Raw genomic sequence first — 26747 nt, 5'->3', positions numbered from 1 at the left:
TCCTCCTGTTTCCACCAGCCCCACCTTAAGTGTTTGTTTTTAAAAAGGTGTTTTTTTGTCTCGTCTGACCACAAAACCTATTTCCAGTCAAAGTTCCACTGCTATTGTATGACTGTGTGTCATGAACGTAAAGGGCAGCTGGATTCTGTGGACAAGTCAGAGTCCAGCACATCACCTGTTTATCTGAAGGATCTGACTGCAGAGTTCAGCTACACAGTGAAGTTTAGTTCACGTTTATATCTCACAGTAAATCACACTGTGTTCCAAACCACAGCTACAAGCCTGCACCACCTTCATGAAGACCTGGACTATTCACTCCTAGTGTTTGTTAGCTACATTAGCCTTGTAGCTCCAGTTCTAAGCTAAAGAAGCTGAATTTGGACACCAAACAGGTCTTGGCTGATAGATTACATCTGGGGTGAGTGGACAACTGTGTAAATTTGTTACTTTTTTTAGGAATAATTCCTGTAATTATATTCTGAAAAGTATTAGTTATTAATCAAACATTCATGAAAGTCTATGTTGTTGATTATTGTAATCAGAATATATTTATACTTTCTTTACGTAACTAATGCATAATGTCTCAACAGCTTATGTCACATGACAGATTTTACTGTGCACTCATGCAGTCATGAACAGTGTTGGGGTAGTGACTCAAAAAAAGTAATCCATTACCAATTACTCAGTACTTAACTACAATTGTAATGGGATTACTTTACTCATTACTTTCTGGAAAATGGAATCTCAAACCTCATTACTTTGCTTTTAAGTTACATTCTAAAACCCATACAAAACATTCTGGAATCAAATCTACAAACATATCTGGAAAGTACAAAAATAGTAGACGATCGTTCTTCTTCCTTAGTTTATTTAGAAACAAAATGTAGCAGAAACAGCAACATTAAACATGTATAAAATGAATGTTACATACTTGGTGCTGCTATTTTCTCTGAACAAGTTCTCTATGCAGATGGATCCTGAACTTCCTGATGGGCCGACACGAGGTGTTATTAATCAGAATATATTCCATATGTGTTTAAGCAATAGAAAAATATAGTCCAATAAAAGCTTCTTCAGTGGTCCAACAAAACAAAACCTGTATTTCAAGCATGTGGACAGGAGAGTATAAGAACTGAATTAACCAAATAGCTTGCAAATGTTTTTCGGTCTGATGCTGGTACACTTTTGCCTGAGACTGGTATCTTGTTCAGTATTTGTCTAAATCAGGTGCAGCTCTTTTACTGCCCTGTTGTGGCTCCACAGCAGAATTAGATTTGTAGGTAAAAATAAAATAATCCTCCTTTGCAGTAAAATAAATCTAGTATCTGACACAGTCTAATCACAGATACATTATTCTCTGCTGAAATAACACAGCAGTCGTGGTCATCAGGCTCACCGTGAGTAACTTCACCGAACAGCGTTTATTCACCATTTAAGAGCAGGAATTAAACCACAGTGTTACTGTGAGCGCTGGTGGGCGTTTTACTCTCTCTCATCTTTTCAGCCTGACAGTGGCCTGAAGTGTTGCGCTGTCTTCTTTTGACCAATCAGAGAGCCCGAGCGGACCAAGAGGGGGCGGGACTTCGACTCTCGGCTCCCTCGTTTGGCTGGTGGTGGCTGTGCTGCTCTATTTATTAGTAAACGCTGACTTGTTCATTTACTTTGTTTGTTTGATCTATCAGCTCTTAACTACACTGATGGCTCTGTTACTGTCGTCACTGTCACTGTTCGCTCTTTGTTTACTGGGTGACGTTAATGTCAGTCTGTTCTTAATGTTTTGAGCTGGTTTCCTCTGGGAGAATGAATCTGCGTGTTGTTCACGTGATCAGCTGCTTCACAGCTCTTTAGAATGACATTTTAACTGTTTTACTGTTTTCCTTCTATATTATTTATATATATAATTTAGTTGTCGTTCTATTTTATTTAGGCTGTTCATTAATTTGTGGGATTTCTCTTCATGAATGCTTTTTTCCCGCCTGCTCCTGCGAGCAACACTGAAAATTACTCCCGCGCCACAAGATATCGTGTCGGGTCCTGCGGGAGTGCAGACCTCCACACTGAGGACACAATGCCGCTAAACCCCTGAAGTTCCTATGTGGAGGTCTTCAGTGTCTCTAATAGTCTTGATTATGTGGTTTCTGACTCTGTATGACTCACTGTTACTAGAAACATGGACTAAAGATCATTAGCATGAAGCTAAAAACAGAAGCCTGAATTACTTTCTGAGAATACAGTGATCAGAGGTCAGACTCTGGTAGGGGGCGTGGCTTTCAGGGTTCATTACAGACTGAACTCAAACACACCAGCAGACTCTTAATGCAGTAGATGTTTTAAGAGGAATCAGCCCCGACCTTCTCTGGGTGATCTGGAGTAAACAGAGGACCTGATGTTCTGAGCTTTTAGATCCAATTTCAGGTGTAAATCTGCGAGTTCTGTATGAAACATGAGCCTAAAGAACAAATTTATTAAAGTTTTCTGCACCATAAACAGCACCTACTCTGATTTCTCTCACAGTGGGCTGATAGTGAATACCAGTAAATACTGACTGTGTGCAGTTTCAGACTGCTGTTCCTGAAACTTTGGGTCTATTTACACTCAACAAAGTGTCTTAAGAGCAAGTTTTAAAAATGTACAATATCTCTCAGTTTTCAAATGTACTGAACTCAAACTCATCTGAGATGAGCAGGTGTTCCATATCAGACAGTCCAAATGAATAAATATTTTCCAGAATTTTCTGACTCAAATAATCTTATTTTCTCAAATAATGACTCATTATAAAATAATCATGCACTTCCTTGATGAGTAATAAGATTATTGAGATCTTATTTTTGAAAATCTCAAGAAAAAATTACTAAACATAAGAGTTGTGCTTGTGTTCATTTGTATGGAAGCTGGTAAACTGACCACTTCAAATTTGACCCTAACCACACAGTTTATGAGCTGTGTTACACACAACTGTATAAAACTGTATAAATTAATGAACATTAATCTTAGATTAATGTGATGTGTAGGACATTACAGATTGGACGACATCCTCCTCAGACTCAGTTCAGACAGTCAGACCTTCAGCGCAGCGTCAGCTGAAGACGTCATGATTTCCATATGCGCAATGAGGGGAAACAGGGGGACTGAATTTAATGTAACACCAGTCACCACTGAACCAACACAGTCATGAAAGCTTTATCTTACAATTTCTTTATACAGTGTAGGTTTATATTACTAAAAATACTTTATTACTGACTTTAATAAAATAAAACTTTAAATAAAATAACACTTCTCGGGTGAGATTTCTGTCTGTGAGTGAGTGAGTGTGTTTGTATAATTGTGTGTGTAAATGTATGTTTGTATAATGTGTGTGTGTATAGGTGTGTGTGTGTGTCTGTAAATGTGTTTGATAAATGTGTGTGTAAATGTGTATGTTTGTGTAACATTGAATCTGTATCTCATATATAAACTCATGTCTGTGTTTTTGTTGTTTAGTGAATCTTTTTCTGAATCTCATTTTCGATAAAAGTTTATTTTTATTCTCTTTAATTATTCTGAATAATTTAAACACAGAAAGGTTTGATTTCTCTCATATTTACAGTCTGAGATCAAACTGATAAACAACAAATACATTTTCATCAACCTGACCCCCCCGCCCCCCTGTCTCTCTCTCTCTCTCTCTCTCTCCTTCTCTCTCTCTCTCTCTCTGTGTAGAGGTTATTCTCTCTCACACAGACTCACTGAGGAGTCATAAACCCAGAATCCAGCGTAGAGTGGTTCAGTGAATGTAGTGGTGAGTGTGTGTAGGTGGGTCAGTGTGTGTGTGTTAGGGGAGATTGTGTAGAAGGAGAGAGTGCCGGACCCCCAGTCCAGATACACTCCTACTCTGTTAGAGGGGGAGGGGGGGGAAGGTAGGACAGTTATCTGATTATTGTGATAGACAGAGTAACTGTTACTAGAGCAGTTCAGACTCCAGGAGTGTTTACTGTTCCCAAACACACAGTCAGAACTGCCTCCTTTCCTCCTGATTCCTCTGTATGATACTGATATATAAACAAATCCGCTCCACTGAACCTCCCAGTAACAGCGTCCAGTCAGACTCTCCACACTCAGAACCTGAGGCCAGTGATCAAATCTGTCTGGATGATCTGGATACGACTGAACTTCTCTCACAAACTCCACCTTTCTGTTCCTCTCAGACAGAGAAAGATGACTGCTCACTGTGTTTGGATCCAGAGTGAGAGTAACAGCATCTGTACACACACACACACACACACACACACACACACACATACAGACAGAGAAAATTTAATGTGTGTGTGACTCTGTAAGATACAAGTATGTAAGTGTGTTTGTATGAGATATATATATATACACACACACACACACACACACACACACATACACACACACACACACACACATCTAAATGAGTGTATGTATTTGTGTGTGTGTGTGTGTTACATTTCTTCAGTCCTGGTTTGATCCTGATCTTCCCTCCATGATACACCCTGAAGAACAAATACACACATTTATACATTCAATAAACTTCATATCAAATCAAAACTAAAATAAAATAAAGACTAAAACAGATCATTACAGTATAAAACACCCTTCAGACCTTACAGTCCAGATAAAACTAAACACACTAAATCACAATGCTGGGCTAGTGAAGTCTGAAATCACACTGTTAGGCTACTAGCATTAAATCACACTGCTAGGCTAGTGAGCTCTAAATGTCAATGCTAGGCAAAATTGTGCTAAATCACAGTGCTAAGCTGGTTAGCTCTAAATCACACCCCTAGGCTAGTTAGTGCTAAATGTAGGATGGTTAATGCTAAATCACAATGCTAGGCATTAGCTCTAAATCACACTGCTAGGCTAGTTAGCTCTAATTCACACTGCTAGGATAGTTAGCTCTAATTCACAATGCTAGGGTAGTTAGGGCTAAATCACACTGCTAGGCTAGTTAGCACTAAATCACACTGTAGGATAGTTGGCGCTAAACCACAATGCTAGGCTAGATAGCTCTAAATCACACCTCTAGGCTAGTTAGTGCTAAATCAGTCAGATAGTCCATTGTCCATGAGATGATGGATTCATCCACCTGCATCAGCTGTAGTTTCTCCCCTAACAGCACAGGCTGTATGGTGTTGAATGCACTGGAGAAATCGAAGAACATGATCCTCACAGTGTTGCCTGATGTGTCCAGGTGAGAATACGTTCTGTCCAGCAGGTAGATAACTGCATCATCCACTCCAATGCCATCTTGATATGCAAACTGCAGAGGGTCGAGAGCTGTTCTGACCAGAGGTCTCAGATGAGCATCAGCCTTTCAAGTGTCTTCATTAAGTGGGATGTCAGTGCAACCAGTGGATAATCATTCAGTGCTGTCGGTTGCCTTTTCTTGGAGACAGGAACCACACGAAGTTTTCCACATAACTGGGACTCTCTTCAGGCTGCAGCTCAGATTAAAGATGTGCTGAAGAATTCCACACAGCTGCTCCGTACACAGTTTCAGCACCCTGGGTTCAATGCCATCAGGTCCCGCTGCTCTGCTCTGCTTGAGTTTTTTCAGTTCAATCTTCACCTGATTAGCAGTGAATGTATCATCACTGCACATTCCAGTTGTGGGGGGAGGGTGAGAGGTGTCCATTGCAGACAGTGGTTGCTGATGGTCACAGGTGTAAATGGCTGTGGTTGAGGAGGGTGAGGCTGTGGATGGACCATAGTGTAGTTGTGTAGGAGTGTTAATCTGTGTAGGAGACAGACACAATGGAGCAGGAGAGGAGCCGTTGTCAAACTGCACAAAGAACTGGTTTAACTCATTTGCCCATTCATGCTTTCCCTCTGCTGGAATAGGGCTGTGTTGGTTGAAGCCAGTGACGTCTTCTTTGTACTCCTCTTTAGCCTTCTTAATTGAGGTTCTAAGCTTTTTTTGTTCCCTCTTCAGTTCCTCCCTGTCTCCTGCCATAAATGCTCTTTTCTTCTGGTTCAGCAGAGACTTTAAGTCACTGGTGACCCAGCGTTTGTTGTATGGAAAGAATCAGACAGTCCTGGAAGATACAACAGAGTCCACACAGCAGTTGATGTATTATTGCATTATTGCATCAATATCCTCACCATGTGGTTCACACAGGACATCCCACTGTGTAGCCGCCAGACAGCCTCTCAGTGATTCTACAGGCTCAGGTGACCACTTTCTCACTGTCCTTGTGGTCACTGCCCGTCTCTGAACCAGAGTTTATACCACAAATTGAAGTGAACCCAGTTATGTTCTGAATGACCCAGTTGGGGGAGAGCTTCTTTGACTTCTTTTCCTGCTGTTTCTCTCGACGCTCTGCATCCCTGGTAAGAACGTCTCAGCTCCACTGGAATCACCGGCCGCTGCAATGTAAACAAAGCCGCCAGCTTCCGCACTGCGATCAGCTGATTCCTCATGCAGACAAAGCGAGGGTGCGTGATGCAGTCGTAGTCTGGCTAGTTAACTCTAAATCAAACCACTTGGCTACACAGCTCCAATTCACACTGCTAGGTTAGTTAGTTCTAAATCACACTGCTAGGCTAGTTTGTGCTAAATCACATTGCTAGGTTAGTTAGCTGTAGTTGGTATTTATTTGAACTCAATTCTTTCAAGCTACAGAGAGCAGCCTAGCTTAGCACAACACAAGCTAAGCGAGCACAGCTAGAAATTTTTAGCCATTTTTATTTCACTCATTTTTATACATACATGAACATTTATGCACATTTTAAAATGTTATTTATTTTTACTTTCATTTTTTTTCCCGCAAGGAAAAAACCATACATTTTTTTTAATTCTCATTTTTCATACTTTACAATTATTTTGTAACCCTTTTATTATTTTAAACTCATTGTAGATTAAGGCACTGCTGGGACATCAGACTCAACTCTACACTCAAAACACCTCACTTCGAGGCGGCTTGCAAGGCCTCCCATGTAGCTAGAGCAGCTATCTTACCCAGACCTGCGGAGGGTCATGGGAAACATGGTGCGCTAAGCAACAGGGCCACCGGCGTCTGGGCAACTTCCATGCGGACCAAAGGTCACCTGAACCCGGCCAGACCAGCCAGTTACACCGGGGACTCTCTGGCCCCCCCGCCTGTGGACAGTGGAGTCTGAACTCACCACCAGCAACAGATTCAAAGTACTGAGCTCTCTCTCCTCCTCTGCTCCTCCCTCCACCAACGTTTTAGTAATCGGAGACTCGATCGTGAGGAACGTGAACTCGGCTCCAGCTAAAGGTGAAGCGTCTGTTTTATTCTTCTCTGGTTGGATACTGGTTCTGTCATTGTGCACACAGGAGTGAACAACACGAGATCGAGAGAGCAAAGATTTAAAAGACCATTTTACAGCACTTTTGCGTAGCAAACAGGAACAAACAACAGCCAGAGCTGTAGTTTCTGGCCCTCTGCCAATGTTTAAAAGAGGAAAAGAGATTTTTAGCAGACTCTACGCTAAACGAGTGGCTGAAAAGGTGGACTGAGGACAATAACTTGGGTTTTACTGACAGAACACTTTTTGGGAAAGACCTTCTCTTTATCACAGAGACAGACTCCACCTAAGTCTCCACTGATCTACGTTTTTATCTCTGAAGTATGAGAAAAAAAAAAATCAGTAAAATGTGACGTTAAAATAGAGAAGTAAATAATACAAACAGCTCATTTGGTACTAACAGTTACTTCTCTATTCAAACTGTAGTAAGCAGTCGAAATGCAGTACGAACTACAGGAACTAAAGAAATAAATAATCAAAGTTAGTTGAAGTTTGTAAGTTTGTTGCACCGTAACAGAGTCAGATAGAGATTTTAGAACAGCAGTGCAGAATGTAAGAGCTCTAACTAACAAAACCAGCACTGTCAATCATCTTATTTCTGAACAGAAACTAGACTTTGATATTGAAATCTGGTTTAGTTCAGACGGGACAGTTTCCCTGATTGAAACTGCTCCACTGAATTATGATTTTATCCATACTGTACGGAAGGTAAGAAGGGAGATGGTCTAGCTGTGTTTTTTCCAGTATTTTTAATTGTAAAAACATTTTATTTGGAACAGTTTCTTTACCGTCCATCCATTTAGGCACCTCCTTCTTACCAGAACTGTCTGAACTACTGTCTGTGTAACTAATCATGATTGGATTCTTCTAACGATGATTTTAATTTTCATGGTGATGAAGCTTCAGACAAAAGCCTCCGAATTTATTAAACACATTTGATTTTACTGAGCACAGAACTAGTCCAACACACACTCACCGTCACACTTTAGATTTAGTCTGTCACCAGGTTTATGTAGTAATATACATTAATTCTTAATATCACAATCTCTGATCACTACTGTGAGTTTGTAGTATGTCTGTTTCTGTAGGCATAAAAGATGGAAAAACAAATGAAGAAAAAGTGGTACTTTAACATCAACAGCAGCTGCTTTTAGTAATGCTCTACATTACAAACCTCCTCTACATGTTAACTCAACAGTGCATGACATGGTCAACAATGTTAACTGTAAACTAAGATCTGTTCTAGATAATGTTGCACCAGAAAAGACTAAAAAGAAGTCCTTGACCACAAAAATGCCATGGAAAAATGAACAGATGAAATCAGTAGAAAAAGGATGCAAAGCAAAACAGAAATGGAGGAAAAACTATTCTTAAAAACTGTATTAATATTTATAACAATGAAATATGAACAGAGAGAAATACTACTCAAAACTTATTAATGACAGAAAATTTTATTTTTATTTCAATTATTTTGTTCAATTTTTAATATTTGATCACCTGTTAAATCCTAAATTAACCAATGATTATCTGACTTGGGCTTCAACATCAAAATGTAATGATTCTGCATTATTTTTAATACAAAAATCACCAACCTTGTCACATTGTATTACTCCAAAACTACCAAAAAACTATTTTTATTCAACAGCAAAACACTATGAATAGTTTTAAAAAGATCACAGAGACAGAACTTCAGAAAATTGTCATGCAGTTAAATTCCTCCACCTGTGTTTTAGATCCCGTTCCAACAGCATTTTTAAAGAAGTATTTGACACCCTTTGTTCAGGCATGCTGGACATTGTAAACTGTTCTTTGGAAACTGGCACTTTTTCAAAACAGCAGTTGTAAGGGCACTATTAACAAAACAGAACCTTGATCAATCAGTTCCTAGTAATTACAAACCAACCTTCCATTTTTAAGCAAAGTAATTGAAAAAAATAGTCTCTCACAGCTTAATGAATTCTTAAATGAACACAATATTCATGAAAAATTCCATTCTGGCTTCAGAGCAAATTACAGCACTGAAACTGCTTTAATGAAGGTTGTGAATGATCTGAGAATAAATGCTGATGCTGGTGATGTTTCGGTACTTATGCTTCTGGATTATGTGCTGTATTTGATACTATAGACCACAGAATACTTGTCAATCAGCTTGAAAACTTGGTCTTAATGGAACTTCGTTAAATTGGTTCTCTACATATTTAACTGGTAAACAGTATTTTGTAAACATAGGTGAACATATGTCAGATAAGCATGATATTATCTGTGGTGTACCACAAAGCTCTGTACTAGGTCCACTTCTGTTTTTTTGTATGGGTCAGATTATTAGGAAGCAGGCATTCAATTTTCATAGTCATGCAGATGATACACAGCTGTACACATCTGTGGCTCCAGACAATGTTAGTTCAGTAGATAAGCTCACTATGTCTGTCCAGCAAAGACAGATGAAGAAAAGACAGAAATAATTATAATTGGTTATGGAGCCAAGAGGAAAAAGGTGAATGAAAGATGTGGAAATCTGGATCTACAAATAAAAAGGGGTCTTGGAATCTTGGTGTAACTCTAGACTCTGATTTAACTTTTAAAGCACATATATTACCAAAACTGCATTTTATCATTTAAGGAATGTAGCACGAGTTCGACCTGATCTCTGTCTGCAAGATGCTAAAAATTGATCCATGCTTTTGTGTTTTCTCAATGTGACTAATGTAATGTTTTGTTTTTAGGACTTCCTGCAAGTACAACCAACAAACTACAACTTGTGCAAAACGCAGCAGCACGAATTGCATATGGATGATCCAGAAGAAAATTGGGAGAATATCATGTGGTCAGATGAAACCAAAATAGAACTTTTTGGCAAAAACTCAACTCGTCATGTTTGGAGGAAGAAGAATGCTGAGTTGCATCCCAAGAACACCATACCTACTGTGAAGCATGGGGATGGAAACATCATGCTTTGGGGCTGATTTTCTGCAAAGGGGACAGGACGACTGATCCGTGTTAAGGGAAGAATGAACGGGACCATGTATCGTGAGATTTTAAGCGAAAACCTCTTTCCATCAGTGAGAGCATTGAAGATGGAACATGGCTGGGTCTTCCAGCATGACAATGATCCCAAACACACCGCTCGGGCAATGAAGGAGTGGCTCCGTAAAAAGCATTTCAAGGTCCTGGAGTGGCCTAGCCAGTCTCCAGACCTAAACCCCATAGAAAATTTGTGGAGGGAGTTGAAAGTCCGTGTTGCCCAGCAACAGCCCCAAAACATCACTGCTCTAGAGGAGATCTGCATGGCGGAATGGGCCAAAATACCAGCTACAGTGTGTGCAAACCTGGTGCAGACTTACAGGAAACGTTTGACCTCTGTCATTGCCAACAAAGGTTATGTTACAAAGTATTGAGTTGAACTTTTGTTATTGACCAAATACTTATTTTCCACCATAATTTACAAATAAATTCTTTAAAAAAATCCTACAAAGTGACTTTCTGGATTTTTTTTTCTGATTTTGTCAGTCATAGTTGAAGTGTACCTATGATGAAAATTACAGACCTCTCTCATATTTCTACGTAGGAGAACTTGCACAATCAGTGGCTGACTAAATATTTTTTTGCCCCACTGTACGTAGAACCATTTACAGTACATTGTCTATCAATCTGAAGAATGATTTCACCATGAAAAGAGCTCTTTAATCATGCAAATGGCTCTTTGTGTTCCTAGGTCCATATAGAACCACTGTCTTTACTAAAGGACCCTTGAAGAAACATCTTTTTTTAAAGAGTGAACTATGGGGGATGGGCATATTTGACTAAGCAAATCAGAAACTGCTAATTTAATTGATAACTCTGGGCCAATCAGAAAATGTGAATCAAGTTCTCTCAAACACTATCAAACTGTCCCTCAATCTCTGTCAAACTCTCACATTCTCCATCAACAACACCTGAGAGTTTGATAGCGAGTGTGAGAGGTTAGATTTTGGCCTAAATAGCCTCTCATAAATCTGTAAGAAGTTAAACTCAGTGTGTAAGATGTGTTCAGTCGCAATTCAAAAACAAACACATATACCGTAAAACATTACAGTCAGTAATGTGGATAATTACAGTCAGTCTGTGTACAAAGAAAATAAATCAGTAACTCACTGTATTTTTTCCAGTTTACAGTGTGGATTCTCCAGTAGATCAGACAGCAGCCTCAATCCAGACTTTCCTGGGTGATTATAAGTCAGATCCAGTTCCCTCAGGTGGGAGGGGTTTGATTTCAGAGCTGAAGCCAGAAAAGAACAGCCTTCATCTGTAACCATACAGCCAGACAATCTGCAGAAAGGAGAGAAAAAGAGTGACAGATGGCATTTACATACAGCAAAACCCAGCTGTAGAACAGAATTGGCCTCCAGCCAGTTCATAAACAACTGATGCAGACAATGAGTGAAAGTTGAAGTAAAATCTTATTTTCAATTTTCAAATTAATCTATTTAAAAATTGGTTGCAAACCACACAGATAGCTCTCCTGAAGCCCACCCGCTGGATTCCTGACAGCATTAGCCCCAAGATGGCCAGAAAATGAACTTCCAGTAAAGAGAAACAGAGAAAACAGGCTCCAGCTCTCCACACTGGAAAGCCTTTAAAAGAAAAACCTGCACACCGTTGTGTCTCAGTAGCCAATTAGGTCAAAGCTCCCCCTCTCAATTCCACCTGCAACACACTCACAGCAAAACAAACTTAACAGCCCACAGGGTCATCACACCCTCTCCCTCAAAAAAAAAAGCACTGACATAACCCCACATAAAAATAAACTTTATATACCACCACCCACTAAGATTTGCAAAATCTACATTTTACAATTTATCAATATTAGTCATGTCCCATCCAATACGTTCTTGCACTTCCCTGGCCCTGGGAAGTTTAAAGACAGCAAAAACAGAACAGAACACTAAGTAACAGGTATATAGACTAAGAGACTGGTATCTGTGACAATGTTTTCGCTATCTCATTGTTAGTAACTTTGACAAATATCAAGAAGAAAGGGCTGCAAGAAAAGGCACCAGCTCATCACAAACCTGAGACAAGGAGGAGTGGGCGTTACCAGTAAAGGTGGTGACACATCACACTATGCACACCCTCCAGCCAGGTCATTTCCCAAAATTACTGAAGCCCCATCCACAACGAGCCCAGGGCAAACATGACCTCATGTTTAATGCGGTCTGAAAAATTAGAAACTCTATGCAGTGGAGCCAAATATAGCTAAACTACAAAAAGAGGGATACAAAGGTGATACAAAAGATGTCAAACAAGTGTTTGAAAGCCCCTCACTACCTGAAACTGACAAGAGACAATTACCTAAGTAGACCCTAATCTTCAAACAGTTACTAGTGGCAAGTATTTATGCACTGTAGACCATTAGTGTGGAAAAAAAAGAAAAAAGAAAAAAAAAAAAATTACAGGCCACACTTAGCAAACCATGAACCAAACTGGCACCAAAACCAAACTAATCATATGAGCCCAATACTAACAGGAAATATTTTCAATTTAACCTTACCACACTCACCCCTCCTCAAAAAAACACTGGCAAACCTCAGCAAGTATATTAGCTAGGAGAAGGCACAGTCAAAAACAAAAAAAGTCCCCACATTGTTACAGACCAGCCTCCAGCCAGTTCATAACAAACAGTTGAGGGAGATGATGAGGCTCCAGCTCTTCACATTCGAAAGCCTTTTAAAGAAACCAAACACCTGCGCACAGGTTTGTCTTAGTAGCTAATTCGATCTAAGCTCCACCTCCCAATTTCACCTGCAACACATTCAGGGCAAAACAAACCAAACGGCCTGAAGGATCGTCAGAATATATATCAACACTCTGAAACAGAACAGGATGGAACAAAAACACAAACTGACTCTTCATACAACTAATTACAACATGATAAAACTCTCATTATGATTTAGAGCTCCAGGAGATTTGAATAGCAAGAGATTTAGTGAAGAATAGAAGCAGAAACTCTTTTCCTCCTTGAAGCATCACAGAGTTATTATATAGATAAACAGGCATCCAGGAAATTACATAAACACTATTAAAGTAAACCAAATTTTAATTGGAAGGAAACATTACCTGTGACCTCATCACAAAAATCAATGCCTGAGACATTTAAAACAACATCTAGATGAACTAGAGACACTTTGGAAGCAAGAGCTGTTTGCTGATCAGTGATGAAAAATGGAACTCTTTGGCCACCGATAATGTAATCAAATTAAATATGATTACATTACTTATTACTACCCGAAAAAGTGATCTCACTACATTTTATGTGTATGTTACTCTGTAACCTATTTTTGCTCCTCCCTCTAGTTCAGCCTGTGTCATGACAGCTTTCAAACCCATAGTTCCACGGTTCACATCCACCTTTAGAGTGACTGAATTTCTGTTTTAAGTTTGTTCCTTTCTCTTCTCTAATTTTCTCTGTTAGTTTAATCAGTTCTTGAGTTCAGCTCTGCACTTGAGTTTGTGTTTGTCTACAGTAGGTGACGTGCCTCGTTGTGCGCTGGTCTCTAGTATTAGAGGCCTAAGTTTGATTCTTGCACAGGGTCAGTCAGCCCCACTACAGGAGCTCACTCTGCTGGCCTGAGCACTGAGACATTTAGCTTAAATAAAGTTCAAACCCTGTTCAAATCCAAACACTGTATTTTCATTACTTTCTTTCATATCTTCCTTCTCCTTCTAATTTAATGCCCTATAAACATCCCATCTCTAGATTAGGACACTCATATAAAATGTAATATAAGACAAGGAGAACTTGAAAAACAAACAAACAAAAAAAAATTCAAAACATCATTTAAAAAAGTAACTGTCCCTAAACTTAAATAACTGGAACAACTGTAATCAAGCCCTCAAGTCATTTGTTCCACTCAGCCAAGGCTTTTGAGCATGAGGTGTCACAGCATGTCAATGAGTTTAAGTCATGACTTTGACTAGGCCACTGGATAACTTTTATCTTGTTTGAGCAATCCAAAGACTGACTTACTCTTGTGCTTGGGATTGTTGTCTAGCACCAGTCTCTTTCTAATGGTGGAGTCATGTACATTATCTAAGATGAGTTAGGCCTGCAGTTTCTTAGATGTTTGTCTGGATTCTTTTGTGACTTCCTAGATGAGTTGTCATTTGGAGGAATTGGTAGGCAGACCACTTTATAAGAAGACTGACCACAGTTCAAAGTTTTCTCCATTTGGAGATAATGGCTCTCACTGTAGTTCACTGAGGTCCCAGTGCCTTAGACATGGCTTTGTAACCCTTTTCAGACTGATTTCACATCTGGAATTTCTTTCGATCGTGGTATAGTGTGCTGCTTGTTGAGACATTTTGGCTAACATAACATTGCTGGAGGAGTTATTTATATAGTGGTGTTTAGATTCAACAGGGCTGGGAGTAATCAAGCCTGGGTGTGTCTATTTTAATTGATCCCAAATATCAAGTAAATATCATTAATTGACTAAATGAGTAGCTCAGTGGGCAATTACTTTTTCACATAGAGCCAGTTGGTGTTGGACAACTGTTTCCCCTCAATAATTGAAATCACTTAAAATCAGAGTTTTATGTTTAATCATGTTCCCCTTGTTTTATGTTACTTTTTGTGTGATTATCTAAAACTGTTCAGTGTGACAAATATTCAAAATTGAGGAAATCAGAAAATGCTTTTCCACAGCACTGTACATATGTAAATGTTTGGGTTCTTATTATATTAATAGCCAGTACATATTAAACTAAATGCTTAAACAGAGCTTTGGTGCAACAAGGTAGTGAATTATAGCAAATTGAATGAATGTACTTTAGAGATCGGTCCAGGATCAAACTGTAAAAATGGTGTTACTCATAATTTTGAAAAGAAAGTAGCATGACTGCCTTTTTGAGTGTGCTGAATCTCAAACTGTGAGTTAACAGTTCTTTCTATGTTAGATCCTGTTAGCTTTTTAATAGAAATGTAATAACACCTGTTTTAGGGCAGCCACAATAATGTAAGTTAAAACAAATCATTTTACAGTGAATTGGGGAGCGTATCACCCAAGAGGTTTCTAATAATTTCCTTTTTTTTTTGCTTATTTTGGACAAATATGTTAAAGATTTACTACACAGCTTTATCAGAGAATCTAATGGATTCTTTATATGGTGGTCATTTGTAATTTGTAAATGAGTGAGGTTTATGTTCAATTTCTGATCCTATTAGGTGTCATGCATACATCTGGCTCTGAGGCACACTTGGACTCCATCTCCCAGAATTCTCTGGGAGATCACCTGACTCCTGACCTTCCCTCATGCTCCAATCAGCGCTCTCACTCACTGGAGTACTGAGTCTGTTCACCTGTTTTGTGTGTCATATGATCCTCTTAGTTTAGTTTATAAACTCGGGCTTTAGCAGAGACAATTTGCGAGGTATTGTATCACTTTTGATCTACTGAGTGTTCTGTTGTTGTTTGACTCCTGTTTTTGACCATTGTTGTCTGTATTCTCGACTCTTCCTTTTTGCCTGACCCTTTGGATTGTTTGCCTTTCGTGATATCACTGTTTATGACCTTTTTGCCTGTTTTCTTGACTTTTCATTGTTGACTGACCTTTTTGGATTGTTTGCCTGTTGTTATGTTTGTATTTTGTACTGGTTGTGTTTTCTGGGTTTGACCCATGCTTGTTTTTTGACCACAAAACTGGACTTTGATTCTATCAGTAAAGCCTCCTTTGATCTTTTTAACTGTGAGCATATGACTGTTTCTGGCACCTTACATTTGGATAATTTACCTAATTGTGCTCCAATTACTCTGCTGTTGAGATGCTGTGAACAGACATTATTCACATTGTGAAGCTGTGAGCATTTTAAATGACTGTCATGTGCAACTATTATTAAGTAGAACATGAATGCAGAACAGTGACATGGAGAACACATCACTGAAGCTCTCACAGACCTTCAGCACCTCCACTGATTCTCAACAGTATTAAGATTTGGGTGAGGATTAGTACCAGGGTTAAGTTCATCACCAGGGTGAGGGTTAGTTTTAGGCTTTGGGATGATATTATGGTTGGGTTTAGGCTCAGGTTAAGTTTTATGTAGATTAAGGTGAATTTAAAAGATATTTAATTGAACATAAATTAAATGACAGATAAGCATCTACAAGGCATCTACAGTGGACTCTCCAAATAAAGTGTCAACTAATAATAAAATTAAATTGAACAGTAAAGAACTAACATCATATCAACAGTTGCAGGTGGAGTGGAGATGAATAGAGTTAAAAAGTTTAATCTGGTGGAGTGACATCAGCAAGTGGAGCTTTAGAGTTTTCCAGAATGTATTCCAGTTCACTGGTGCACTGAAACTAAAAGCAGATTTTCTCAGCTCAGTAAAAACTTGAATGTGACAAGTGATCCAGTAACAAGAGCTGAATTTTTTCTGCAATTCCTGAGCAGCTGAAGAAACCCAGTTACATGTAAATCATTTAGTGCCCCCTGTGGCAGCCCCTGAAAAATGGTATTAGGCCATGCCTGTTCATATTTTTGTGATCGAAAATTTTTATTTGCTTTTTATTTTTTCCATCAAAATATTTCAGTACAAAATTATGTACATATCCAGGGCCTGCCCAAAAAAAGACTAACATCAGACTTGGTCTACCTTGATGAGTAGAGAATGTACAGAATAGATGATCCATACATTCCTATCATAGCAGACGACATTGGAGCACAGTATCCTCAAGTATCTCGGCACCCACGAGCCTCCAAACATATGCCACACTCTATACCTCAGAGCTTTCATCCAGAGTTTAAAGCTGAGGCCTGATCATGTTTTATATTACATACATGTAATGAAGCTATGAGTTTATAAGTGGATTATCTTTGGTTCGCTGTTCCAACATTAACCAATTTCTTATTCCTTCCACACCTCAGAACTGTGAAGATAAGCAGTGATAGCAACTGCTGTTCCTTTGAGTCAGTAGATTTCTTCCATCAGTTACAGCATGTCCTTTTGTTTTTGTCCCTCCTGAGGCAAGGACATTGCCACTTTTAATCTTGACCCATTCATCTCCCCTGCTCCACCTTCTCCTCTATCATCCGTAGCCGGGAGTCAGAGAGAGCACAAATGGCCTCTCTCTCTCTGGGTGGGTGGGATGGCTGCTCTTCTCCCCCATCACTCTGCGATGCTAGTCAGCGCAGGCGTCTGTTAGCTGATGTAACAGATCTGGCGGTTGGCGCAGTCACAGGTGATTCACTGATTTATTTTTTTTTTGACAATAAAAGCTTCATTTTATATTATTAACGAACCATAAGCATAAGTTAACCCACACAAATCATGACATTTCTGCTATTTTCGAAGTCCCCAAAGACTTCTATGTTAAAGTTAACCTTGCATTCTCTAAAAAGTAGCGGGTGGTGGTCACATACCTTTCGCCACTATTTTCTTTCGGCATGTTCTGCAGACTGGGTGGTCATCTTCAATAAACTTTCCTTCTGCTTTCTTATAAAACCCAAAATATGACCAAACGTCAGACTTGGTCTTCTTAGAAGGCTGAAATGTCTCTGAATCTCTGTCACTACATTCCAGCATGTTCTCCCTTCTCTTCCTCTCCCTCTCTCCCCCTCCCTCTTCCCCTCTACACAAACACAGAGCTGCATCTGGGAGAATGATTCTGCCTTTGTTTAACTCTGTAAAGCGAGTTTTTCACACCGTGGTAATCGACCGCAGTTTTAACGATACTTTAAAGTTCAAACAGTACTACTAACTTTCATTAATTTTACCGCGGTTTATGATGAAACCAGTAACCGTTTCATCTGTAATATATACATATGTAAATACATTTTATATATATGTAGAGAAAGAGAGAGAGAGAAAGAAAGAGAGATAACATACTACATTTTTGTTTATGTTTATATTATTGTTCAGGTTAGAGTGAAAAACAACAGAATTTCAAAATCCTAATTAATTCTGTTAGTATTTTATGTTTACATTTTATTGTGCCTTATCAGCATATTTCCATTCAAGAATTAATTCACAGAAAGTTCACCTGAGTATCTCCAGTTTACAGTGCAAGTTCTTCAGTCCAGCAGAGAGCAGCTCCACACCTGAATCCTGAAGGTCATTGTTACTCAGGTTTAGCTCTTTCAGAGACGAGTTTACAGATTGTAGAGCTGATGAAAGATTCTCACAGGAATTTGTGGTGAGACCACACCTGTCTATTCTGTAAAAGTCAAAATATAGTACATGGTGTAATCAGAGGAACTGTAATAGAATTACTTTACTCTCTGCATTCTACTTTGTCTTTCAGAAAGAAGTATACGAGATATTCATAGCTTAATTATTCATCTATGTGATCCCATTTACAACAGAAAACATAGCTTATATTTTTTTTCTCTCTAAGCAGAAGTTACCTGTTTAGTGGCACAGAAAGTTAACTGCCACAACAATACAACCAATATATGATATAATTAAACTTAGAACAGATCTTGCATTATACTTAAAAAAAAAAATCAGAATAATTAAAGAGAAAAAGAATATCATGTTTTTCGGTAGCACATTAAATACTGTTTATGTGTTTTAATATTTGAGGGAAGGCTGGAGAAAGAGATTCAGTAGAGGTATAAAACTATGTGAAATGAATATTAAAATTACACGAATCTGTTATTGTAAGGTTACCATTTATTATATCATGTCATTTTCTTATAAAACATTTAATTCACACAAAGTTCACCTGATTATCTCCAGTTTACAGTGTGAATTCTTCAGTCCAGCAGAGAGTAGCTCCACACCAGAGTCCTGAAGGTCATTGTTACTGAGGTCTAGCTCTTTCAGAGATGAGTTTACAGATTGTAGAGCTGATGAAAGATTCTCAAGGGAACTTGTGGTGAGACCACACCTGGCTAGTCTGTAAAACTCAGAATAAATACAGTACACGGTGTAATCAGGGGAATTGTAATAGAATTACTTTACTCTCTGCATTTTACTTTGTCTTTCAGAAAGAGGTATATAAGATATTCATAGCTTGATTACTCATCCATGTGATCCCATTTAAAAACAGAAAACACATCCATTGTTTATTTCTCCCTAAGTAGAAGCTTAGGATTGTTTAGGACCACAAAAAGTTAACTGACACAAAAATGCAACCAATATATGATAAAATTAAACTTAGAAAAGATCTTGCAATATACAGAAAGAAGCATTTCAGAATAAAGAGAAAAAGAATATTGTTTTTTCGGCAGTGTACTATACTTTTAGTGTGTTTTTATATTTCAAGGATAACTAGAGAATGAGATTCAGTAGAAGTTAAAATTTATGTGAAATGAATATTAAAATTGCATATAAATATATTATTGTAAGATTGCAGTTTATAATGGCTTATCTTTTTTTTTAAGTTCACCTGAGTGTCTCCAGTTTACAGTGCGAGTTCTTCAGTCCAGCAGAGAGCAGCTCCATGCCTGAATCCTGAAGGTCATTGTTACTCAGGTCTAGCTCTTTCAGAGATGAGTTTACAGATTGTAGAGCTGATGATAGATTCTCACAGGAATTTGTGGTGAGACTACACCTGGCTAGTCTGTAAAAGTAAGAATATAGTAAACAGTGTAATCAGGGGAAATTTCATAGAATTACCTTGCTCTCCATATTCTACTTTGTCTTTACCTTTAGAAATAAGTGGAAAAGATATTCATAGCTTAATTATTCATCTGTGTGATCCCATTTAAAACAGAAAGCACAGCTACTGTTTTTTTTTCTCTTTAAGTAGAAGCTACCTGTTTACGTGTGGAATGAGTTACAGAATTCAGATGCTCATGGATAAAGAACAAGAAGGAGGCTTTAATGTTTAAATCAGAATCCAAGGTCGTCATTGAGAAACAGGCAAAAAAGTCAAAACACAGTAAGCAGAGATCCAGGGCAAACAATCCAAAGGGCAGAGCAGACACAGAGTCAGAGGAACAAAAAATACGGTCATTCACAGAAGTATACAACAGATATTATGCTCAGACAGACTTACTGGGCACTAGCTGGACCCTACATTACATCTCTTCACTCACATTACTATGCACTGCCACTTGTATTATACATTTAGTCATATTTCATATTGCACTGCTACTTTGTTTATGCATCCATAAATGTCATATTGCATAAGTGTTGACATTTATTGCTACAGTCCATAGTCACTTGTGCATTCATTGGAGGGACAGGCACCACTGCATTGTCAACTGCATAGTATTTATGCAATAACTTTGTATTTTTGTTCTGCACATTACTTTGATTGTTTTAACATATTTGATTTTATTATTTATCTCTACTTTCTATTTATGCATCTGTAAAACGTGTATGACAATACTTGTACATTTTGCACTTGTTTGCTCTTTACTGTGCTTTGTACTGCTGCAATAGAAGAATTTCCCTCTGGGATTAATAAAGTGATCTATCTATCTATCTATCTATCTATCTATCTATCTATCTATCTGTCTATCTGTCTGACTATCTATCTATCTATCTATCTATCTATCTATCTATCGACAGAGCATTTTCCACTCTTTCAGGGACCAGATCAAAACCTTTATACAGGATCATAAATAGAGAAGGAGAGGCTGCTCCCCAGGGAGAAAAACTCTGCTTTGTCAGCTTGGAAGTAAGAAAGTCAGAGTGCTGTTTCACCAGTTAGATCAGGGGTGTTCAATCTTATCCACAAAGGGTGGATGTAGCTGCAGGTTTTCATTGGAAACAAGCAGGAGCTCAGCTGATTCCCCTTAATCAGGAAAAACAAATATCCATGAAAACCTGCAGCCCTGCTCTGCAGATACAATTGGACACCAATAAGTTAACAGAGGTAAAAGCCCTAATTTGATTTTGTTTATTTGTTGACAGGACTATCCTTTGGAATTGGGGCTACAGGAAAAGGTGGCACAGCCTAAAAAAGAAATACAACGTAAGTTCCAAGACAGAGCTGAAGATTAACACTAGATTTGTAGATTAATTGAAAGATTAAGGATTTATCTCTTTTAAAGACTTGACTTTATTCCAAACATAAATACTTTTGTTGTAAACATAGATCATTTAGCTGTTCTGCCCCAGAGCACAGCAGTCTCAGGTTATTACATAATCTCATATGAAATTCACTTTAGTGGTAATGTACGTTCATCACCAGCTATCATGTTAAGCATACTATAACTTCCTCCACACCTGGTAGCTTTATCAGAAACCTCCCACAATTATCAGCTTCTATCAGCTGTCCATCTAATCCTACCCGAATTAGATATTATGACCAAGTGCTTAGAGGATACTTTTCGTTCTACTCTAGATGATGTGGCTCCATGAAAAAGTAAAATAATAAGGCAGAAAAAGCTGCCCTGTGGTATAATGACCACACTCAAGCTTTAAAACAGACTGTCAGACAACTAGAGCGAAAATGGCGTCTGACTAAACTAGAAGTGTTCCAATCCACCTGGAAGGATTATAGCCTTATAGACTATAGAAGAGCACTTACAGCAGCATGCTCAGCCTCTCCTCTCTGATAAAAGACAATAAAAAATAATCTTAGATTATTATTTAGCACAACTTCTAAATTGACTAAGAACCAAACAGCTACTGAACCCCAGATGCCATCAGCCTACAGCAGCAATGATTTTATGAATTTCTTCAGTAATAAAATTGAAAAAAATCAGGCAAAAAATTCAAAACGCACAGTTAAACTCTACAAACCTGCTGCCCTACAAAGCCAATCCAGATCTTGAAAATACTGTAACTACTGCGGAGAGACTGGAATCGTTTAACTTAAACAAACTGAGCTAGTTAAAATGATTGCCTCCTCCAAATCTTCTGTTTGCATATTAGATCCAATTCCTACTAGTTTACTCAAAGGTTAGATTACAATTTAGCATTTATTTTAGGAGCTGAAGTCTCCATCGTCCAGAACTGGGACTAACAACCATCACCAAGGATCACACTGCCAGCTGGTAGGGAGTTCTGTGTGAAGGACCCTGCACTGTTGCAGGAAAAGCATATAAAAACATCCAAATCTTTGCCTGATGATCACAAACAGCCTGCAGCTGCACAGATTCTCCAGAAGCTTTAATTCAAACAAGGCAGCATCTATAGCACAAACTACACATCAGAAAGCTGCATGATTCCCCAGCCTCACAGAACTTTTTACATGCTTTGTAATTCTTCACTTTTTGGATGCTGGGAGAATTCACCTCATTTCATGAGAAAGGGGGCTAAAAAAGTAGAGAAACAGATGGACGACTGTCTGTAACTGTCTGTAACTACAGAGTGAAACTATATGGTCAGTGGAGCTAGTAAAGTGAACAATGAGTGTAGATAGAAGGAGGTGGACCAAATGAAGTAGCTAGATGATTACTGAACCGTATATAGAAGTGGATAAAAGGGTTTACTGTTGTTTTTTTCTGCTCAAAAGTGCTTAGAGGAAAGTTTACCTTTGTAAATTTTAACTGTTCAATAGCATCACGTAGTGCTCGATTATTACATTTCAGTGTCTGACCACTGAACTCCTGTCTATTCTGCTGTTTCAATCAGAGCAAATTCAATTAAAATCACTATAAAAACCAGCAGATCAGGATCCACGGTGGTAAAACGCTGAGGCGAATCTGAGGGCTGAGGTAAGTAAACGTTGGTCGTGTTCAGTGGGCGGAAACAAGCGGTGATGTCATTACTGTTTAACTAGAGCATCTCATTTATCTCTCTTACAAGGTTCAGTGATGGTTAGAATGCTGCCTATTTAAACAGCTGCCTATGTAGACAGCAGCTACTAAGAGAGCTCACTGGGTTTTGGGACACACCCTTAATGTTTAATCTTATCAGCTTCATTGTGTTTTGTAAATATAAGCTCATTCTGAAACTGATACCTGCAGCACATTCCAAAAAAATTAGGACAGGGGCGAATTAACACTATGAACATTGTTAAATATTCTGAAAACATCTTAAATGAGGAGATATAATCATGCTACATATAAAAGGAGCATTCAGGACAGGCCTAGTCCTGTATAAGCAAGGAAGGGTCAAGGTTCAACACGCTGCCCAAAATGCATCAGCAAAATGTATTAAAACAGCATGACTGCATAATCAGAGAGTGACGGTTCTACACTGCCTTATTGAAAATGTGTGGCACATCATGAAGAGCAAAATACAAAAATAAAGGCTCCACATGACTGCACAGCTGAAGACTGGTATAATGGAGGAATGGCAAAAAAATCCACTTTTAAAACTGATCAGTTTTGTGTCTTCAGTCCACATTATAATTATTTTATGCAGGTAAAAGGAAAGGTGATGTAAAAAGTGATAAACTTCAGAAGGTAAAACATCGGGGAAGATAATATTTTTGGGCTGTTTTCAGTTTAACAGCTCAAACAGAATTCACACATCACTGCTTTCTGTGTTATTGGCATTTCACACTCTGTCACAACTTTTTATGGAACTGTGTTTGTAATTTGGACAGGGGTGCCTAGACCTTTGTATAGAACTGTACCTGCACAGAGAGTCCATTACACAACAGTCCAGTTTAAAATAATACAAAGCACTGCTGAAATGAGACATACAAGACTGTCACTTATGGTGTATGAATTCTCTGAGTTCTGTCACAAGATTTTTAAAGCTTGATACAACAGTTTAAAAAAGTTTTGATATTTGAGACTTTTTTCAAAACCATAATATCAAAAAAAAAAAAACATTATTTTCATAACACTGACACTTTCACACCAAGTGTAATTTAACGATAACTAATAAAAGCTGCATACAGACATCAAGGCTTTCAGTGACATGATTACAGTTCAGGTTGTCTTAGCCTTACAGTAAGGATGTTAAGTCTTATCTATAAAGGGCCAGTGTAGCTGTAGGTCTTCAGTCCAACTAAGCAGGATCACCCCTTAACTCAAGCCCAATATGAGAACTGTCCAATAGGAATGTCCCTTATCTCTCCTTTGATTGGACAGTGTTTACTGTGAGTTTAAGTTATCTGGCTAGCTGAGAAATTCTGCTTTGTAAAACAGCAGGGATTGAGCTCCTGCTTGGTGGAAATGAAAAACCTGCAGCGACACAGTCCCTCTGTGGATAAGAGTGGACAGTAATGAGCATCAGAAACAGCAGTTTGACCAACAACAGGACCATATGTAGCAGGACTTTTACTAATGTGCATAAAAATTAATACCACATCACACATGTTTAGTCTTTGCTGTACTTAATTCACCACTTTATCAATGAGCTGTAAGAGACTTTTATTTTGAAAGAGTGGTTGTGTAGGCTGGGCGATTGGAGTCTAAAATAACAAAGCAGCATCAGTCCATCCTTTTTTCTTTTCCACACTGATGTATGAGGTAGATCTGCAGTGTGATTACTATAATTCACAGGTTCCAAATGAGGCTCTGAATCTAAATAATCTTGAAGAATGTGTTAAAATATCAAAAGCTGGATGAACAACAATTTCCTTCTTCTTAATCCTAGTAAAACTGAGGTCCTACTACTCGGACCAATAGCAGAGAGACCTCAACTCTCCAAATCTGAACTAAATTTAGAGGCCATACGGTCATTCCAAGCACAACTGTAAAACATCTATGTGTCGTCTTTGATTCCCGTCTCTCTTTTGATACACATCTGCAACATTGTTAGAGCCACATTCTTTCACTTGTGTAATATTGCTAAACTACACAATATTCTAGCCTTAAACGAGGCGGAAAAGCTGGTGCCTTTATAACCTCCAGGCTGGACTACTGAAACACCATTTTAGCTGGAAGCTTACAAGGACCAAAAATTTGACCATATATCCCCAATCCTGTGGTCATTACACTGGCTGGTCCCAGGGAGCTGGTTTGGAGGGCGGGGTCATGCAAGATTTTACACACAGTAAGTGGTCTGGGGTTGGATAGAGCATTATTTTTAACGAGCACTAAAGCGCTGGACATTGCTGGGTTGCCTGGAAAAACCTGGAACTTTTTAATGTAAATAAACAGGCTGACTCCACTTTGCACTGGCTGTTGGCAGAGCCTCTTTTCCACGGCACGCGACTGGACTTGGAGGGCACGATCACCCCTGCACTGACCAGAGTCTTGTCCTCAAGGGTCACAACCTTCCGTCAGTTGGTGGATGCCGCAGGACCAGATCTCACTCGGGTGGAGGACGTGGCTGCGAGGCTGGGGATGAGATCTCTGCGAGTTGTGGCTCAGCTGCTCGAGGGCTGGAGGACAGCCCTCTCTCCTGAGGAACGGAAGCAGGTGAGGGACTACAGTGCAGGGGTGGTCAGTCCTACGGAGCATGACCCATTCCCGGACATCAATATCATGCCAGATTTACAGGACTGTGAAGGCCCCCTTCTGGAGTGTTGGGGGGAGTCTGGAATGAACTTGGGGACAGTGTCTGGTAAGCTTGTGAAGGTACTGAATAAGAAAAGCTTAAGAAGGTACTGAATAAGAAAAGACTGCACAGTAGTACCGACACACCATGGCGTGATGTTTTTAATCCGAGTGATGAAGTGAAGCCAGAGTGGAGAGCACTGTATAAAAAACCATTGACTAAAAAAGTAGCTGAGCTGCAGTGGAGGATATTACATGGTGTTGTCTCAGTCAACACCTTTATTTCAGTTTTAAATCCTGAGATTTTACCACAGTGTCCGTTTTGTCCTCAGAGAGAAACTGTGTTTCATGCTTTTATGCACTGTTTTAGGCTTTGCTCTTTGTTTGAAGTTTTAAAGAACGTTTTTAGGTCTCTTAATGTGACTTTTACACTCCAGACTTTTATCCTTGGTTTTAAGTACGTCAAGAGAGAGAAATCCATATGGCAACAGATCAACTTCATCCTTGGGCAGGCAAAAATAGCCCTATATATCAGTAGTAAGAACAAGGTGGTGCATGGTACTGACTGTGAGGCCACAAGGATTCTCTCTAGGCTGGTCAGATCAAGGATTTTAATTGATGTTAATTATTATAAGAGCATGTGTGATGTGGAGGCCTTTGAAGTGGTATGGTGCTGTGGTGAGGCCGTGTGCTCGGTGTGCGAGAGTGAGTGATGCTTCGCTCCTGAGCTCAGATGAGCCAAACTGTGTTGTGTTTGTGTCTTTGTTTTTACCTATTTTTAAAGTGTTTGTCTTATTTTTATTTAATCATTTAATCTATTTCAATATAACTTAAGATGACACAATGTGACAGATGACTGTTACAGAAAGAGCTGGTTCAATAAAGGACCGTCAAAAATCAAAGTCTCTCTCCCTGAAATCAATCTCTCTCTCTCTCTCTCTGAAATCTCTCTCTCTCACTCTCTCTCTGAAATCTCTCTCTCTCACTCTCTCTCTCTGAAATCAATCTCTCTCACTCTGAAATCAATCTCTCTCTCTCTGAAATCAATCCTCTCTCTCTCTCTCTCTGAAATCAATCTCTCTCTCTGAAATCAATCCCTCTCTCTCACTCTGAAATCAATCTCTCTCTCTCTCTTTCTCTCTCTCTCTCTCTCTCTCTCTCTCTCTCTCTCTCTCTCTCTTTCTGCGCACGTT

General features: G+C 38.9%; 1 protein-coding gene across 1 annotated transcript in view; it reads right to left on the bottom strand.

Annotated features, from left to right (window-relative positions):
* Positions 1 to 3660: 3660 nt before the first annotated feature.
* Positions 3661 to 26747, bottom strand: part of LOC118802214 (NACHT, LRR and PYD domains-containing protein 5-like) — a 67970-nt gene continuing 44883 nt past the window's right edge. Inside the window, exons 6-11 of the mRNA XM_036562704.1 lie at positions 19647 to 19820; positions 18981 to 19154; positions 18297 to 18470; positions 11410 to 11583; positions 4450 to 4496; positions 3661 to 4238 (exon numbers count right to left, since the gene is read on the bottom strand). Coding sequence (XP_036418597.1) covers positions 3703 to 4238; positions 4450 to 4496; positions 11410 to 11583; positions 18297 to 18470; positions 18981 to 19154; positions 19647 to 19820 — 1279 coding nt within the window. The 3' untranslated portion in view covers positions 3661 to 3702. The remainder of the gene's footprint in view (positions 4239 to 4449; positions 4497 to 11409; positions 11584 to 18296; positions 18471 to 18980; positions 19155 to 19646; positions 19821 to 26747) is intronic.

The sequence above is a fragment of the Colossoma macropomum genome, unplaced genomic scaffold (genome assembly GCF_904425465.1).
Source record: "Colossoma macropomum unplaced genomic scaffold, Colossoma_macropomum, whole genome shotgun sequence".
NCBI lineage: Eukaryota > Metazoa > Chordata > Actinopteri > Characiformes > Serrasalmidae > Colossoma > Colossoma macropomum.
This window is presented reverse-complemented; position numbering and strand designations above follow the sequence as displayed.